At 36.2% G+C, this 18,599-nt stretch overlaps 1 protein-coding gene and 1 long non-coding RNA gene across 2 annotated transcripts in view; one reads left to right on the top strand and one right to left on the bottom strand.

Annotated features, from left to right (window-relative positions):
• Positions 1-5,954: 5,954 nt before the first annotated feature.
• Positions 5,955-15,464, top strand: HOXA10 (homeobox A10). Its single transcript, XM_044066800.1, has 2 exons — positions 5,955-6,800; positions 14,306-15,464. The coding sequence occupies exons 1-2, from the start codon at positions 6,014-6,016 to the stop codon at positions 14,578-14,580; spliced, it is 1,062 nt and encodes a 353-aa protein (XP_043922735.1). The 5' UTR covers positions 5,955-6,013; the 3' UTR covers positions 14,581-15,464.
• A 2,748-nt stretch (positions 15,465-18,212) lies between these two features.
• Positions 18,213-18,599, bottom strand: part of LOC122798115 — a 12,335-nt gene continuing 11,948 nt past the window's right edge. The window contains exon 2 of the long non-coding RNA XR_006364218.1: positions 18,213-18,548. This is a non-coding gene — a long non-coding RNA (uncharacterized LOC122798115). The remainder of the gene's footprint in view (positions 18,549-18,599) is intronic.

The following is an 18,599-nucleotide window of genomic DNA, read 5'->3' as shown; positions in this document are numbered from 1 at the left end:
CTTTCCCCCAATCTCCCCCTCCCCTCCGCACCCGCAAATTAAGTATACCAACTCCAAGATCGCACTACGTTGAGGAAAATGGTAAATTATATGCGTGGTGCATGTCAATCATGCAAGCCACGCCCACATATACACGAACCACCTATGAATGATATAACAGATCGCCCTTTACTGGTTGGATACAATACTTTTTTATTGCTGTTACAGCTAAGATTCCGGGAACATTATGTATGTGGCTGCATTAATTATATCAAAACAAGAATCGATGTAAAAAGTCTAGCATTCTTCTCTTCCTATGTGTCTCACCTTGGGGTGAGCTGTTCTTATTTTTAAACTGAAATGTTCATTAAATATTATTTACATAATAATAATAACATCAGCAACATTTACAGCCATACCTCTCAGCTGTACTGAATTTTGAAGAATGCCCTAAATTTGTCTTATAATTTTACCCCGTCCTTCCTAAAATTTTGCATTTTCTGGAAAATCTGTGAGGATTACAATCAGTCAGTAAGTTTAATGTTTCTCACTGTTTGGAAAAATGCCCGTTGATACAGAGCCTGTTGCCCTATTAATTTCTTAAGTGAATTAGAGTAATGTTTCGACATTATCCCTAATTTTGTCTCTTTGTCCCCAATGTATTTCGTTTTGTCCAGAATTCTTGAGCAAAGAAATTGAGAGTTATGATAGCAAATAATTCGTTGTGTTTAGTAAAAATTGCCAGTTTGAAACAGCATTAATTAAAATTTTCTCTGGTGGCTAGGGCAAAGGTACAAAGGATTGTACTGGCGCATGTTTCCTTGCCATTTCACCAATTTATTTCGTTTAAGATGTAGTTGCAGATCCCTACCAACGTGAAGGAGTGAAGTTTTCCATGACTTGGAGTATCCAATCATAAAACTCTGCTGCATAATAGGATGACCGCTTTCATTACAAAATGCACTGGCACATTTAACACGTGTTCATGTCTTCATTACCAGACATTCTCCTGCATGCAACACAAAACTGCAACTCAATCCATGTGTTGAAACAAACCATGACTGATTCTGTTATAATGCCAGGATCCAAAAACTGTCCGTAATGGAAGCTTTATTCTTACGTCATTTGTTTTCATTGCTCTATGAACGTTGAACGTTTCAGTGCCTGCTTTTATTTGCAGAAATAAAATTACTCCTAAAATAGCACTCTTATACTACAGAGTTATCGTCCTGTAACGACCTAAACGTACTCGAGAGTGTTTTATTACACCGTCAAGCGACAACACCGCAAACATAGGGTTTGCACTCTACCAAAGTAACCTTTAGCGGAAGCGATTGATAAGATTCTGACATTCCCGAAGATTCTAAGGACATTTTCTTGAGCAATCCAGGTAACTTCTTTACAAAACGCGGTTTATTGTGTCTATTTGTAAATGTTTTATTACAGTTATTTAACATGTTATATATAAATCCACACCTTCCAGTGAAATATGAAATTTGGTATGAAACACACTTCATTCCTTTTTACAACGTGTATTGATTAAATACTGTCTGAGTCAACGGAAAAAAAAATAATCAAGGGCAACGTTTCCATATTAGGGACTCCTTAAAATATCGGTGCTGCCGACTCAGAATGTTAACACAAAAAATGAATGCATACTGCATTTTCTGAAATAAAGGTAACTATATAACCTTTAAGACACTATTCTTATTTGCTGCATGTAATCCACAATCTTTTCTCAAAGTATCAATATTTTTTTTGGAAGGACAGATGGCATCCCTGAAAATTAAGGGTTTTTGAGGGGTATTTACTTCTAAATTTCACCTCCTATTCAGTCTTTACGCTTCAGTTTTTTTTTATCTATCTTTTGTTCAAATAATATTATTACCAGATCCAGGTCATATAGTGTTTTGAAATAGCAGTGTTTTGGATAAAACATAGCATGTTTCCAGGCTGAAAGGCCCTTTCACTCCTGAATCATTGCCTCTGATAATTACAGTGAAATGCAATTGCAAATCCTGTTTAACAGCTGGAAAACTTTATTTTTCTTTTAATTGGGTTCAATCTAATTGATTTAAGGTGAATGTTAAACAACAGCAGTGATTTTAATATACTGCATTAAATGGTGGTTAATGGGGCGCGCAATTTATGAAATAAGATAACTTCAGTGGGATAAACTAAACCATGTTTGCACCCCTAGATTCCCAGAAGCAGCACTTGAATGAACATTTACACTCACTGCTGAGATGCCAAAACAAAGTGTCTACCATGCATTAGGATTTCCGAACTTTTAATTCCCTTGGGTCCGAAATTATTCCGATGTTCCTGAATCTGTGGTGCAGTTGGACAATAAGTGTCTGTTTCTCTCAGGAACCACTGTGCAATGCTATCATGATATCTATATCAAATGTTGAGATCTGGCTAAAAAAAGCCAAACAATAAACCTACATTCCAAAATGTTTACAATGTAGTTGTTTTAGTAGTGTGTTTATTCTTCACACAAGTAAACTTTGCTGTAGTTTTGAACAGTACAACAAACATGTTATAAACAACACAATGCGTGATATAGTGATGTAGAACGAACTAAGCACCTACCATTGCAGGGAAAATAACAAATTGTGGAACATTTTAAATATTGAATCGAAAGAATGAAATAACTGATTTTTGCTTTATTTTTTCGACTGTTTACTGCTATATAATATATTACAAGAACGATGTTATAACTTGAAAATGCTTATGCAAATCACGTCACAGAGTTTATCGTAACAAATTGATGATGTTAAAATACATAAAAGATATCATGGTGAGTTGATTTCAGTTTAAGTTGCTTAGAAATTTAACAATATACAGCTCTGCAACATGTCGAGCAAGGCCAAGTAGCACGTTCCCTTAGCCATGTTATACAAGTCCCCCATTATTTGGAGGTTGTTCCAGTTTCTTACTGGTACACTTGTCTGTTAATTTCTTTTCTTCCTTATATCAATACAATAAGAGAACGCAGGAAGAAGTTTAGGAAGAAACTGATGCAATTCTGCAATGGTTAGAAGATTTAAATGGCGAAGGTTGGCCTTAGTGAAATGAAGATGGAGGCAAATGTAGATAATACTACAAATCTATAAAATTATTAAGTTTATCAAAGCTGAAACATTATAAGATTGCAAATCCTTGGCCATGCTACGTGTGTATATGTATATGTATATATATATATATATATATATATATATATATTTTTTTTACTTCATTTTATGTACTTTTTTATGTATATATTATTTTACTTCATTTTATGTACGTTTTTATGTGTGTGTATATATATATATATATATATATATATATATATATATATATATACACACACACAAAACATGAAATAAAAATATACGGGAAAATTGGAATCATTGACTTGAAATAATATAATGGTTTCTGGAACGTTTCCTCCATTTGCTTGTTTGATACTGTATAATATGTTTTTAAATTATATTTGTAACTTGAAAACTTATTGTAGCTCACTTCATAAGCAACGTGTGTGTATCTATATCTATCTTAACTATCTATCCATCTATCTGTATGGCATACCTGTTGGTCTTTGCTGCTAAAAGTTCCTGTAGTTATTTTTTTTCTCAATGCAATCTGACTTTTCAAACACAACATATTTTCCCACTCAGTCATATAGCTTTCTTTATTTAGCTGCTTTAAACTAAGACAGATTCCAAATATTGCTGAGCTGTTAGAAAGACATGCGTCTGGAGCGTTTCTCCCCGGGCCTCTGCTGAAAATTGGCTTTGTTCCAAGTCGGACTTTCCCCGGTTGACAAATTTTAAATAAATAAAATAAATAAATACAAATTGAACAGTAATGGAGAGAACCCTGAGAATGTAGTTCAGTACAGACCTCGTTGTGAGTCTCTAAGTCCCAAGCCGGGCTTCAAATATTTTAAAATATTCTTTAATTTTAAATTGTACTTTCAAAACCAGGCTTAACCCTGTTCAAATTTCTTACTTTAGTTTGCATTCTTCTGTAACGTAGTAACTCTACTGAAATAAAATTTAAATTGTACAGAAAGTTTCTGAACAAACTTTACAAATGTTATCGATAAGGAACATACTTATTCTGAAGCGCGCGCAAACACCCCCCCCCCCCCACACACACACACACACACACGCACACACACACGAAGTAAGGCAAGACCAACAGGTACGCGGTATTATACTATATATTGAGCATGCTGGGTATGTACTGTTGAATAAAAGCAATATTAATGTTTTATTAATTGCGAATAGCTATTTTAACAATACAATATTGACAAATGAAAAACTACACAAAAACTGACACTTTAAGAATGTTGTGTCCTCCTTTTGCAGACTATACGAAATATATTGATGCTTATACCTGATTTACATACCTCTCAACTGTCCAGATTTTTGCAAAATGTCCAGATTTTTGCTTCATATTTTGGTCTGTTCGTCATAAAATCTGTAGTTTTCTGGCAAAATCGCTGAGGCTTGAAGTCGCTAAATAATAACATGGATTTAAATTTCTGATTTTGTATCCGTCAGAAAATGCTTGTCAGCACATTTCCTGTTATTCTAACAACTTTCTAAGTTTATAAGAGCAATATTTAAAATGTGCCTTTATTTTGGGGCCCTTGCCCTACCACCACCACCGTTATTTTAGGCTTTGTTGTGTTCAGAAGTTGAGAAGTCAATATGCAGAACGGGAATTAAAAGAGATTTGGAAAACTCCCATCTATCGAATTTTAAATGTGTCTGAACGCCAAGGCTAAATAAACTATCCTGACGTTGACAGAGTGAATTCCTGTTTAGAGTTTTGAAATGCTCAAAATGAAGGCTTGGCAATGTTTTTACAATCGTTACATGTGCTAAAGTTGTGGGAAAACTTTACTTACCTGGAATAATTTATTTTATCTATAACTGTGGATATAAGCGTCAAATACTGGTTATAAATAAAAAAGCTGAAATAAGTGTATGTCTTACCTGCCAAATGAACATACTGAATTGAAAACATACTTTAGCTTCTCTATAGGCAGCCAGAACACTTCAGAAATAGGAGTATAACTAAGCCAAGCCATGCATATACTATTTATAATGCGATTTCAATATTTATTCGTTTACTCTGTTTAGTAGTTCTACTATTTAATTAACTCGCGTTTAACTTTTATAAGGTCAAAACATCTCTTTTCCTTAACAGCTGTAATCATTAGCTTCTCCTTTCAACTCATGAGGCACAAATATCTATAGAACTGTCTGTTATTTTTCCCTTTATATTATAACACCTTCATAAAATAGCGTAGTGACTGGATTTTTTAAGCTACACACACAACTGCTGCTAATATAAACTTAAAATACATGATTCTCGTCTTTGACTTGCAAAAAAAGTAAAATATATGTAATACATTTAGCACATAATTAAAACAAAATAACTCTAGATTAGATTAAGGAAATCCACGGTCAACATCACAGAAACCGAACAAAAAATACTCCTGTGTAGTTTTTGTCTAGACTGAGATTTAACAAGAAAAGTAGATATAAATGTAAATGGCAACTTCACTTTGTCTTCACATACAACCCTAACCATAGACATACTTTCTTTCAACTTTATTAGAATAAAAAGTACGTTTCAGGTTATGAGAAACTAAACAGAACTGAGGGTTTGGAAAAAGCATTACCCTCTGCATTTGTATTAAGTTGGATTCGCGCGAGCACACAACGTGCGCGTAGACGTTTCCGCGCGCACATAGATTATGCACATGTACGTCTGCACGAGCGCGTACACACACACACACACGCGCACACACACACACACACACACACACACACACACACACACACACACACACACACCTTTCTCTTCCGATATTATAATATTTGGCATATAACACAGATTGACCTGGCTCAGCTCTCTGAGCACGTAAAAAAATGGGCGGAGCCTCTGTTCCTACTGCAGTTTTCATTGGCCTTAGCGTTTGCTGTTGAGTGGGGGGCATCTCTAATCATATCCAGCATGTTTTGCACAAGAAATGTCAGCCAGAAAGGGATATCTTCTCTCTTCGCCAAATTATTCCACAACAATGTCATGCTCAGACAGCCCTGCTGCAAACTCGTTTCTGGTAGATTCCTTGATCAGTACAGGCAGAGGAGAAGGAGGAGGGGGAAGTTATTATTCAAGTAACAGCCTTTACCTGCCTCAAACTTCTGATGTGCCTTACGGGCTGCAGAATTCGGGACTTTTACCAGTGTTAAGCAAAAGGAATGACAACAGCTCTCCAACAATGCTTCCTGCTTCCCATTCCTATAGATCAGGGATGGATGTGTGGCTAGATACGACGAGATCCTGTCGAATGGATCAACCTGCCAACCAACAGATTACCGCCTGTTCATTTACACAAAACATTAAAGAAGAGGATTCATACTGTCTCTATGATTCTGAGAAGTGTCCTAAAGGCTCAGCAGCTCAGAACGTGTCTTCGTTTTCAAGGATGGCAACTGAGGCATATTCTTCCATGAACAACGGCGTTCCAGTGCCAGGGTACTTCCGTTTATCCCAGGCATATGCCACTTCCAAAGGTTACGGCAGTGGGCATATTTTCGCACCACAGTTTGCCCCACAAGCCCAAGTTTGTTTTGATGCGCCTGCACTGATATCTCCAGTCCCTGCAGAAACAGAAAAGAAAGAGGAAGACTCGCCAAATAACTCAGCGTGCTCCTCCCGGGCTGAAGAGGAAGCACATAGGAATTCATCCATGACAGAAGATTCTTCCCCAGCACCTTCAGAAAGCAAAAGTTCTCCAGATAAAGACAACAAAGGTACACAAATATGTTTCCTTTCAGAGATGACATCAGGAACAGAATAATGTAACATGTTTTTCGAACTGATAAATGTCTTATTTGTTCATCACCTTGACTCCTTTATCTGACCGCGTAATTTTTAAAATTCAACTGAAATTTCTTAATTTTTTTAGAAAAAAAAATCAGACTTTATTCAAGTTAATCTTAACATTAACAGTTATTAGTGCAGACAAACGCAGTTTCTCAAAGTGAATCGCTTCCTAAACTAGTATCCACGCTGCCTGAAAGAAAAAAAGGAATGAATGCTATGTTGCTTCTCTGGTTTATGGGTTTTAAAATGCAGTACTTTACAGCCAGAGAAAGTAACCATCGTAATTCGAAACAAATACGCGAGTCTTTTAGAAAAAAGTTCCTCCCATAACGGATTTTAATGCACTTTATTGTACACAATCCCTTGTCATTCTTTGTTTCGTGTTTAAGGTTAATGCATCAACATAATCATTCATTTCTGCTCTCTGGTAAGGCAAATCAGTGGAATAATTTAACTTGTCATTTTATACCATCCTTCAAAACATGCTTGCCACATCTAAACATATAAAACAAATTATATTTTAAACACCGTGCATCCTTAATCATGTAACTGCAGTTTATGATAGTACTGCATTTCAGGGCGACTTGGACTCCTCATTCAACAGCTCACAGTACATTGCAACGTTGTTTTATTTAGTTGCTGAGGTAAACCGAAGATTCGTTTGAAGCCTGGACAGAAACCCTTCCTTAGTGCATTGCTTTGTTGTGTCATTTAATTGAATTCACTATTTTAAAGCTGTAAGATAGCGTATTGTAAGTATAGTAATTTACTTGCTAAATAGACTCATTTTCCTTATCCTGGAAGTGCAGTACCTCAGAGGATTACGGCCCAGGGTGACACATGAACTTTGACAATGTAGAGTTACATCAGCCACAGCAGTAGGAAATAATATGCACCATACTACAGGGATTCACAAACGCTGTGCATCTTTAAGATGCGCTTCTGTCGGCATTTTAAGCATTTGCAAAGAAAATGCGCTACTTCCTATTCTACTAATTATTGGAATACTAAGTTTCCTTTTTTGTCACTAAACAGGCATTTAACAGCATGTTTTTTTATCATTCCGCTCCAAGAATGTACGTTTACCATTATTTGCTGGTATAAAATAAAATAATGCATCTAATCCAAACTGTTAGCAGTTCCTCAGCAGTTTAGCAGTAATAGTAATGCAGCTACTAATAATAATCCAATAATAGTAATAATGGTAATGATAACAATAAAATCAGTAAGCGTTTAGGCACAAGGCAACACACACACTCTCTCTCTGTAACTGCATATTTGGCTTTTAAGTCTTGTTTGCGAGCATGTAGAACATAATGCATAATGCGGCATCTTGGTGTGCACGTTTTAATTGTATGCTACGTGGGCTGAATACAGTCCCTGCACTGCGGAAAATACTAAATCCAAAGCAAACTTGCATCAACGAATTTCAGACCGAATGCCTGCATTTATGAGAGATAGAATGTGCAGTCTAATAAGTCGTTACAGAAACATAGCTAAAAAGGCAGAAGATTAATCCTTGGCATCGAGCACACTCGGAATGCTGGCAACCTCTAGAAATCCAGAGATGATGCCATATTATTTCTTCTTGGGCAACGATGAGTTTCTGTAGTAGTAAGAGTCATAGACGCGTATTTATATTACGGGTTCATTTATGTTGTTTCATAAGTATAGTAAAAATCTTAGGCAGAATCTTTGTCTCTCTCTCTCTCACACACACACACACACAGTAAAATACACAGAAAACGTAAGTCCTCCCGTTGCAAACCAGCCTTTACAAACAGGAAAAATAAATCTGAAGTCTGTTGTTTTGAGTAATTACAGGAATTTTTTTTAACAAAGTGAGGCAAAAAAGAAAGATTGATTCATTTAGTATGTTCGAGTATGAGAGGAGGAAAAAGACACGCGTGTGAATAATTCTAATGTGTATTGTTCGATTTGCATGCATTTTAAAACGTCTGGTGTTGGAAATCTGTCTGTGGGTGTGTGTGTATCTAAATATATAGTCAAATAATTTGAATTAAAACACACACACCTTACGTCAGTACGCAGACACTGAGATATACGGCACCCCCTACACACACACACACACACACACACACACACACACACACACACATCATGGGTGTGTACATGTATAGAAAAGTATAGATAGATAGATAGATAGACAGATATGTGCACATTGAAATAAATGTCCTGTAGACGTACAGTACGTAAACCATTGATATTTACAAATGGTATTAGAGCTGTAATGAAACCATTTACAGACATGCAGATGAACAGGTTGAGTAGTATAAGAGTATAAGGCGTTGTGACCTATATTAATTCCTTATAAATAGTAAAATTCACAAAAAATAACCTAAACAGAAATGTGAAATACCAAATCGATGGAAACAATACCTATATTAATTCCTTATAAATAGTAAACTTCGCATGATAAATAACCTAAACAATACTTATAGCCAGCAAACAGCCTACATCTCAAAACGGTGTAACTAAAAGCTATACAAAATGTATACAGTGTTATAGGCGTTACTCTTCAGATATGTGATTCAGAGAAAGAAAAAGTAATAAAAGCAATGACTAGTGATATTCGAAAGGAGATAACATGGACGAAGTAGGAGAGCGGTACAGAGTGAGAATGTCCACCATATATTTGATCTGTTCCCCGTAGAATTTATGTTTTTCCTGTTAAACCATTATTGATCTTTGAAGTAACTAAATAATGACACTCATTCCAGTTTCAGGCTTCAGATCAAAAATGCATGTTAGCACAAATGTTACTCTAGCAAGTTTCTAAATTTATTCGAGCGATATTTAAAATCTGTACTTATTTTTGGACCTTTGTCTTCTAGTGTTTTAGCTTTTTGTCCAGATGTCTTGCGTTAAGAGGTTGAAATGTAATTTGGCATTGTGCACTACTCTGGGGGAAACTGAATAAAACGAACTTCAGGTATCTCACGTATTAAAATGAACATTAATACGTAAAGGTGCAATTTCCTTTACGGTAAGTTAAACAAACAACTAGTAGTTATCTCCACTCTAATCCATGTCAATATGTTTTAGCAAGTCCCTAAACTTAGGATGGTTGTTTTATAATTTTCTCTACGTTTTCCTACCACTTCATCTTTAACAACTTACATATTGGCAAACTTTTTATCCTTTACTCACTTGGCTATCATTAGTCTTCCAACTGTATCATATATTTTGTAAATTTCATGCTCGCTATTCTAATTTCAATATGTTGTTGTGTTGTGTTGGTCAGCAAATCTCCATAAATGTCTGAAAATGTATTACTCGTGTACTGAAACGTATAGATGTTGTATAACATCTGTGTGTATGTGTGCGTGTGTTTATATTGTGTCACAATCATTAAGTAAGTGTCTATATATGAAATGAATGTATGTGTGAATGGGTGTTACACGCTCAAATGTATATCAGATATGCCTATATGATACAGCGAGAGAGAGAGAGAGAGAGGTAGACATATGGTTAGATTGCACTATGTGTATAGTCATTGTGTTGTGGTTCAGGCTGAGGGTGAAAACAAGGAACAGCATTGTCTTCTGCCTGTGTTATAACTGAACAAATTATTAAATTATATATATGAATAATATTACAGTTCGCAGTATATACCAATGATAGCATCACATTGTCACATATGGTTGAAAAAATAGTTAAAATCACACTTGGCATAATCATATCTGGTTTAAAGCAGACTGCATACTTTATTTCTACTACATGTCAAATGCATAGATTCCCAAAACACACGGAAGAAAAATAAAATTGCAAGTGTTTGTGCAGGGGCACCCCCAATGTAGCAACAAGTTCCCACACCCCAAACGTATATCTACTAACTCCACCGTTATCAGAGGAAAAAAACACAACTAGTATTTATTTATTTACTTACTTGTCTCTTTTTATCATGAAAGTCCCACTGGGTAATACCCATTTTCAGAGGAGGCATGGGGAAAAAGCTCCACGTGCTTATATTGCATTATACTAAGTTCCAGTTAAACATAGAGTAGTTACATTTCTGTTTACATTTATACACATATAGTGTTACATTTATACAGTCTAAGATTTTACAAAGGTAGAAGTTACTAAAGAGAAAGCCCATCTGCGACTTAATGGATTGTACAAGCAACAGTTATGTATAAATTGTTTTATCATTTCAGTAAGAGGTTGAGAATATTCTGTTAAAGGAGAGTATTTGGAGAGTATCGTACGGTGAGCACAAAGTATTAACCTGGTGATGAGCATGTGCACGACCAGGGCTGGTTAAGATGTTGTTTGAGCAATTGTTTAAAACTACTGTGTTTGTCAAGGGAGTTTTATTTGTGTGGTGATACTTTTCCAGAGTTTAGCAACGTACTGGGAGTAGAGTTATTCTCCTGCATTGCATCCAATAACAGCTACTGTTACATCCAGTAACAGTTGAATCAATGCCAGAGCATATTTAGCCATCACACCAGCTGTGCTATCCCACCCAAAACAATGATCACAATTCCCACACTGCCAGTATTAATTGACTATGACCCTTACAAAATAAGAAGAGTACCAAATAGATGAGAAGGTGTTAGCAAGGATAATACTTCTTTAGAGTTACGACATGCATCCCGTGTAACATGTAAATATTACACTTGGCTTTACCGTGCCTGTGAGCTTAATTCCAGTGGCCTTTTTAAACCATGAACTATGCCACAAAGTGAGTGCTGCAAAACAAAGAATGACAAGGTTGAGAAGTGGCATAACGTGTACAGAACGAAGAGAATGCACATTGTCAGATGAATACCATTCTGAGTATTCCTGGAGCTTCTTTTAGGGCACGAAATGTGGCTGCAAAGTTGTCATTTGATGATTACAGATGTATGGGGAAGTACATTCGCATGTAATACTAAAACCAACAATTTAACACAATTACATTCAAGCAACAGATGACTTTTATGTCCACTCCGTTTTATATTTTTTGTTTTTAATTTGTTAACTGGGATAGTGGAGTTGTTTTACATGGATCTTTCTGAACCACGGTCTAGACCACGAGATGAAGAATAACTGCAATGGATATGGAAACTTATCAACATCCCGATATTAATGTAATCGTTTCAAAGGTGGCTTTGAACGACTAAAGGACAATATTCTGTTTTATCATGTTATTTCATTCAACATCTACAATTCACAAGTTGTCACATGCAGTGATATAATAAACTCGAAATGAGGCGGACGTTATTTCACTATTAAGCATACAGTCAGCATAGACCGTGTACATATCGCTTACCACCTCTCCTGTGTAGCACCTCCACACATCCAAATGTGTTGGAGATAAAGTATCGCTAGTTGGAAGACTGGAGTTGACGGTTTAGTTGAACTGTGGTGGAAGGAGAGCTGAGGTAAAATAAGGGAGACTGGATTTCTACAGCTTTTTTTTAATTAGGCAATCATATTTCCCTGAACATTCTAAACAAGCAACAATAAATGATATTGTAAACGATTGTGCAACAAAAGCAATGCAGCTGATAAAAAGAGACTAACAAGTACAAGTGAAAGGTACAAGACAAGCTGAGCTTGAACAGCGCTAGCTGTCATAACGTGTTGAAGAAAATGTAAGATTCTCAGATAACTACATTTCCAAGCAATTTAACTTTTACGGAATATTAACAGTGAATTTTGATAATGAAACACAGCTTATGTGACACTGACAAAAAAAAAAAGAAAATTGGTATTTATATAACATATTGGGTAGAAAATGTGATCATAAGTTTCTCTATAAACTTGCACCAATTTCTTAACTTACCCATGCTGAGAAAAAAATAAGGTTTTGCTTTCCCATATTTGATAGAGGAATGTTAAGTAAACATTTAGGCCATCTCCAGCATTCTTGAAATATAGTATATATAGATATTTATAGATAGATAGATGGATTAAGAGGAAAAAGTGTGTAGGGCTGAAATAAAGTTTTAATTGGACATTATTGCACAGAGTGTATGAACCTCCTAACAGTCTGAAGGCCGGAAGAAGGAAGGTAAATAAAATGCTGAACGCAGTGCGAGTGTGGAGAGACGGAAGCTGATCATCTTGTTATGTGGTATATGGCAGTACAAAAAGTAGAAGAAAATAAAACGGATTTGCATAGTGGTGTCTGGAAAAGAGGTTGAAAATAGTTGGTCTTATCTGGGTTACAGCTAGCTCGTGAACCGTGGTCCGGGGAAGAAAGAAGAAATTAGTGCCAAGGAATGTTATTAGTTTAAGAAAAAATGGAAAGGGCCGGAATGAGAATGGATTAAATTAGAAAAGCAGCGACGCACTACAAATACATGTCAGCAAAATAATGAAAAGCAATGTAGACTGTAGATAGATTAAAACATTCAGGTTCAAATGGGAGAGGGAAGGGGATGGAAAGTGAGAAATACGGAGTTCTAATTTAAAGTTAAGAAAAAAATTGTATTGTTATGTTATGCGATAAGATTAATAATGAATCCTAGGCATAAGGGGCCATTTTCAGAAGTTGGTCTTGTCTCAAATATATGAAACAAATATGCTGTGTTTTATATACGCTGTAGATCCGTTGTGTAAGTGAACAAAAATGAAGACAAACACTCCAGCAATTGTTAAATTACATGAACCTTTTACACAGCACGTCTGCAGCATATAACGCACTACATTTATTCCGTGTAGATGTGGCATACAAAGAAGAGACCGCTATTGTGCTATGTAGTTTTCTTTCACGTATATAAAAATCAATGCAACATGTTTAGGAGGAAAAATACTAAACCATGTGACCAAACTGGGTTTATTTTTCATACCTAGAATATCAGGTATTTTCTGCAACAATAGTCGCATATTTTATAACATTTTGTGAGTTTAGACAGCGTTGATGTTGAGCTGGCTTATTGAGCAAGTGAGTGTCATAATAGAATGGATAGTGAGGTTTCTAGGGTGGATGGTGGCAGGTAGAGCTTGAGCAAGGAGGTAGAACACGAGTGCTTCTTTGTTACTGAAATGGTAAGTAAATGGGCATATAAATAAATAATTTCAAAACACTACTGTGGCAAACATTAGATGTCTTCGTATGTTCAACAGGAGTGGCGATAGATATAGATAGATGGATGGATAGATAGACAGATATACTAAAATATGTTTCCATTTAGCACAGTTGTGCAACTTCTCATACCACAAGGTTAATCACCACAGCAAGCTTCTAAATGGAAAACCAACGTTAAAATTACGCGTGTGTGTTAATAATAAACATGCTGTAGCATTTAATGCTGAGTGGTGTGACTTGTAGTATGTTAATGCTTAAGAAATGTTAGTGACACGTAACTAATGAATGTTTAAACACAGAGACCAGGTCAGAAAGTCTTGTCTATTTTGCAAAGCGTGTTGCTGTCCACACTTAACGGCCTTTCTTTCATTGTCTGTTATGTTATGCTAGGACATTCAAAAGATGAAAACGCTGGCAACTGGTTAACCGCAAAAAGTGGTCGGAAGAAACGATGCCCATACACCAAACACCAAACTCTGGAGCTAGAAAAGGAATTTCTTTTTAATATGTATCTGACTCGGGAGCGTCGCCTGGAGATCAGCCGCAGTGTCCACCTAACCGACAGACAAGTCAAAATCTGGTTCCAAAACCGACGGATGAAACTCAAGAAAATGAATCGCGAGAACAGGATCCGCGAGCTCACAGCCAACTTCAGTTTTTCCTGATAACTTTATGAATATCACAAGAGTGACGCTGCCCCTGTATAACTGATCCCTTTCATTCTCTTCCCGTGTTCACTGTTTGTACATAGTATGTGTTTCATACGTGTTCTCGGTTTCTGTTGGTCATTGTACTGTTTTATTTAAATTTCTTAAAGTGACATTAAATATGCTGTATATTCACATGAAACCAGAAACGGACGCCATTTTCGCAATACGCGGTCGTTTTGGAAAGAAATTATGTGTTATCACTGACTGGTGCTGAACTGCAGATTGCACACATAACTTTGGGGATATTATTGCTAGATTTTTTAAAAATAATGATAAGTACCCTTCAGAACTATATCACACTTGATAGTGGTAAGTGTATGTACCTTAGTGCCCACTTGCTATTTCGTGGACGTTCAACTGCTTGGATGTGATAACGGACTGCCTGAAGTACGTGGACTCAAATGGTTCTATTTATACATAAGAAAATACCTGTCTGACTTATCAGGCATCTGCCTCCAGTTGTGAAAGAAAAGCATTCTATGGACCACAATGGTACTTTTACATTCAGAAGAAATAAGGAGGCCATGGAATTAGATCTCGTCAGAGGGGCAATGTCGTCATGTAGCTAACTAAGTTGACTAGTATCTGATTTTGGCATTTTTCTGACTGTGCATATTTACCAAACTGTTATGTTCTTAGATGCCACTAGTAGGCTGTGTGGTTATGGATATGTTTAATTTTCAAAAGCATGCCCATAAAAAATGACAATGTCTTAGTTATTGAACACATCATAAGTTTATATTAGAAAAAAAAAAAGAGTCTGAAAGCAAATTCTGCTCTCAGGTATAGAGACAGGCAGGCATCTATCTGAAATGGTCTCTCTCTCTCTATCTCTCTCTCTTTTACTGTGAACTTTTATGTTTATGCCCAGTGTAAATTTCAGACCAGTATTTGTTCAAGTTGTACTCTACAAGTTCCAGCGCTGGTTTGGCTAAAACATTATGAAACTCTGTACGTAGGTTTGCTAAAAAAATATTGAATTTATTTCTTACCTGCAAAATGGGTGAGTTTGCTGCTGGTTGTTAAAATAAAGCTGGTGTTTTATCATTTAAACGAAAACAGACCGTGGAAAAGTGCTGTCATTATACCATTTACTTCTTTATAACTGTGTTTATCTTCGGGCACTGTTTTATCTGACAAAGAACTTTTACAACAGGAACAACCCCCACTGCCAATACCACCACTTCGATTACTTTGAGAAACTATTTAAATATTACCTAGACGGTCGTAATTTGTCTGGGCCTCTAAGCATTGCGGCTGTAAAGGTTTGTAGGCTTTTGTTCTATTTTATGGCTTACTAGTATATCTAGATTGCTGCTGTCTTGAACCAAAGGCTTCAGTTGTACTAAAGCTGCAAAGTCAGAGGAAGCAATTTTAAGTGAGAGGAAGTAGTTTTTTTTTAACCTGGTGTGTTTTCTGGACGGCTCGGTTAAAATGTGATAGACTGCTGTATAGGTCTGGTTCAGATGTTGTAAGGCAACGGAGCTAACAACTGAGGTGAGTTATGATCAGCACTGTACATAGCATTTTTAATGTTAAACTTTCACTTTTTTTCGAGCTTTTAGCTGGAGTAGAGCATTGATCCACACAGACCCTTTTATACCAGTCAGCGGAAGTACTCGCTGTCTGTTTAAGTGACTTGCTCAGAATCACACTGTGATGCTTAACATAATTTTCTTGTTAGTGATGTCATTGCTGCTATAAAAATGCTAAAGATGCTTCCAAAGGCATTTAACAAAAGTAAATCAAAACCTGTGGTTTCCACAGCATGGCATAGCTAATGTATTAGACAAATGATGAACCCGAAAATATAATGCAGTGCAAGCACAGCCGCAGCTCTGGGTGGTGGTGTGTGAGTGTACGTGTGTGTGTGTGGGGGGGGACGTACAAAGCAAAGAGGGAGATAAAAAGAGGTGCGCACTAAGTAAAATGAGAATCAACGCGAGTTTCCATTACTACTGGAGTAAACAATATTGCCCATTTCAAAGTTACACTTTTCTGTTATGCGTGATTGCATGGCGTCTCAAGAGAACTGTTGTGTGATTTAGGTAGTTTCATGTTGTTGGAGCTAAAAGCTATCTCTACAATAGGAAACTGCCCGAATTACTCCAGTTAAAATCGTCGTCAGTCATTAAAGTGTCTGGGAAAGCAAAAGCTGTGAACAACAGGACATGTGTATATATATATCTGAAGTGTGCAGTAACCAATTTTTTATGGTTAAACCTGACAGAAAGATGACTGACTAGGTAAACTGTTGTGATTGATAAGTATAGGAATGTTTCTGCAGAACGCGCGCGCTCGTGTGTGTGTGTGTGTGGGGGGGGGGGGGCTCAGTGTATTTTTACTGTATATTTTTATTAAAATTTTACAGTACACTTTAAGTTCACTGGGCTGTGAAAGCGATTGGAAAACGTATTGTAAAGGAAAGTAGGCCACGTCTATAATTATAGGTACATATCCCCTGTGTTTATTAGGGGTATCCGCCTTATTGGGTTGATTTTGATAAACTTATCACTGATCGGTAAGCTGTAAAACTACTTAGAGTGCCACAATAAGTAACACGCAACGCTGCTTCCTAAACCACTTACTGAGATAAGGATAGCCTGGTACTATTGTGTTTCTATAGTTATATAGCCAGCTTTACCAGAAGCTATGCAAACAATATGAGCACTTTAATTTAAATATCCTATATAGTGTCAGCAAGCCCTTGTCTAGGTGCACTGCAATGTTTTTGTTTTGTGTGTGTGTGTGTGGGGGGGGGGGGTCAGTTTATTCAGTTTATATTGCCTTTGACAGAAGACAGATAGATACAGAGAGACAGAGACAGACAGGCAAATACTTCTCATAGTGGACGTGGACCTGAAACGACAGTGACTTCGTATGGTCCTTGTAAGAGAAATTGTCGTGCATTCCTTTACAAACAGTAGTAGGACTAGTAGGCAAGATATTCTGACGTTATTGTGCTGTATCTTCTTTGGGGCTGTTCAATGTCATTCTTCATCTGCTTATACTTTTGTACCGTTTCCTTATAATTAATCTAACATTTGTAAAAAAAAAGTGTGAAAGCTCACATTTTATATCAGTTGTTTTACTGTGCTGCTTTGAAGACAGTATATTTCAAGGGAAACGGTGACTGGTTAATATACTGTATTCACGTTTTACTATATATTTTTTTTATTGTCCCAACATTCTAGCGAAATACACAACTCAAATAAACTCCAGTCAGTTCAGTATAAACACAACGCCTGCATTATGTTTACACTAAGTGTACACCAATCTGAGTGAACAGACAACACAAGCATAACTCACAACTCACACTTTCTTCCTCCTAATTTTAGTTTTCCTACTGATTTTTTTTTTTTGCAGCCTTAAACATCGAGCGGGATTCATAAAGGTTACCACAAAGTGTAGAATACGTGTACATTTAGTGTAATCTTTCCTGAGTTACTGGAACGCACAACAATGTGGTGGAGATGTTCTTGAATACAGGTAGTGTTTTTGTGTAGCCTTTATTGAATATGGCCCATAAACATAAATTCAACATGTATGCCTACAATCGTATGACATAACAAACACCACATCTGATATTGTACATTGAAGGCTTTTGTAACCCAGGTTTATTATACTTTAAATTCAATAAAATATTTTAAATACATAAAAGACCAACAGGCAGGTAAAGTATGCTGAAAATTATAGACTTACAATGCTTACAGTTAAATGAAATCTGAACAGCATATATAACAGTCACAATGAACAGCAGAAACTTTTTTTTATAATTATAAGAGATTCATTTCCCTTTTTGCTGTTTTCTGTCTATCTGAGTAGATGTATATGTATTTCCTGGTACTTTCTTCAGGTGGAATTTGGGTTGTTATTGTAAAGTGTCCTAACTGAAAACGATCCAGTGGGTCCAATTTGTCCTCCTGTGTAAAAGAAGCAAGCAAACTAATTAATGAAAAAATAAATGGATGCAC

This window comes from Protopterus annectens, chromosome 3.part1, assembly GCF_019279795.1.
Source record: "Protopterus annectens isolate FY-2018-M chromosome 3.part1, PAN1.0, whole genome shotgun sequence".
NCBI lineage: Eukaryota > Metazoa > Chordata > Ceratodontiformes > Protopteridae > Protopterus > Protopterus annectens.
Note: the sequence above shows the minus strand (reverse complement) of the source record. Positions and strands in the feature narration are given on the sequence as shown.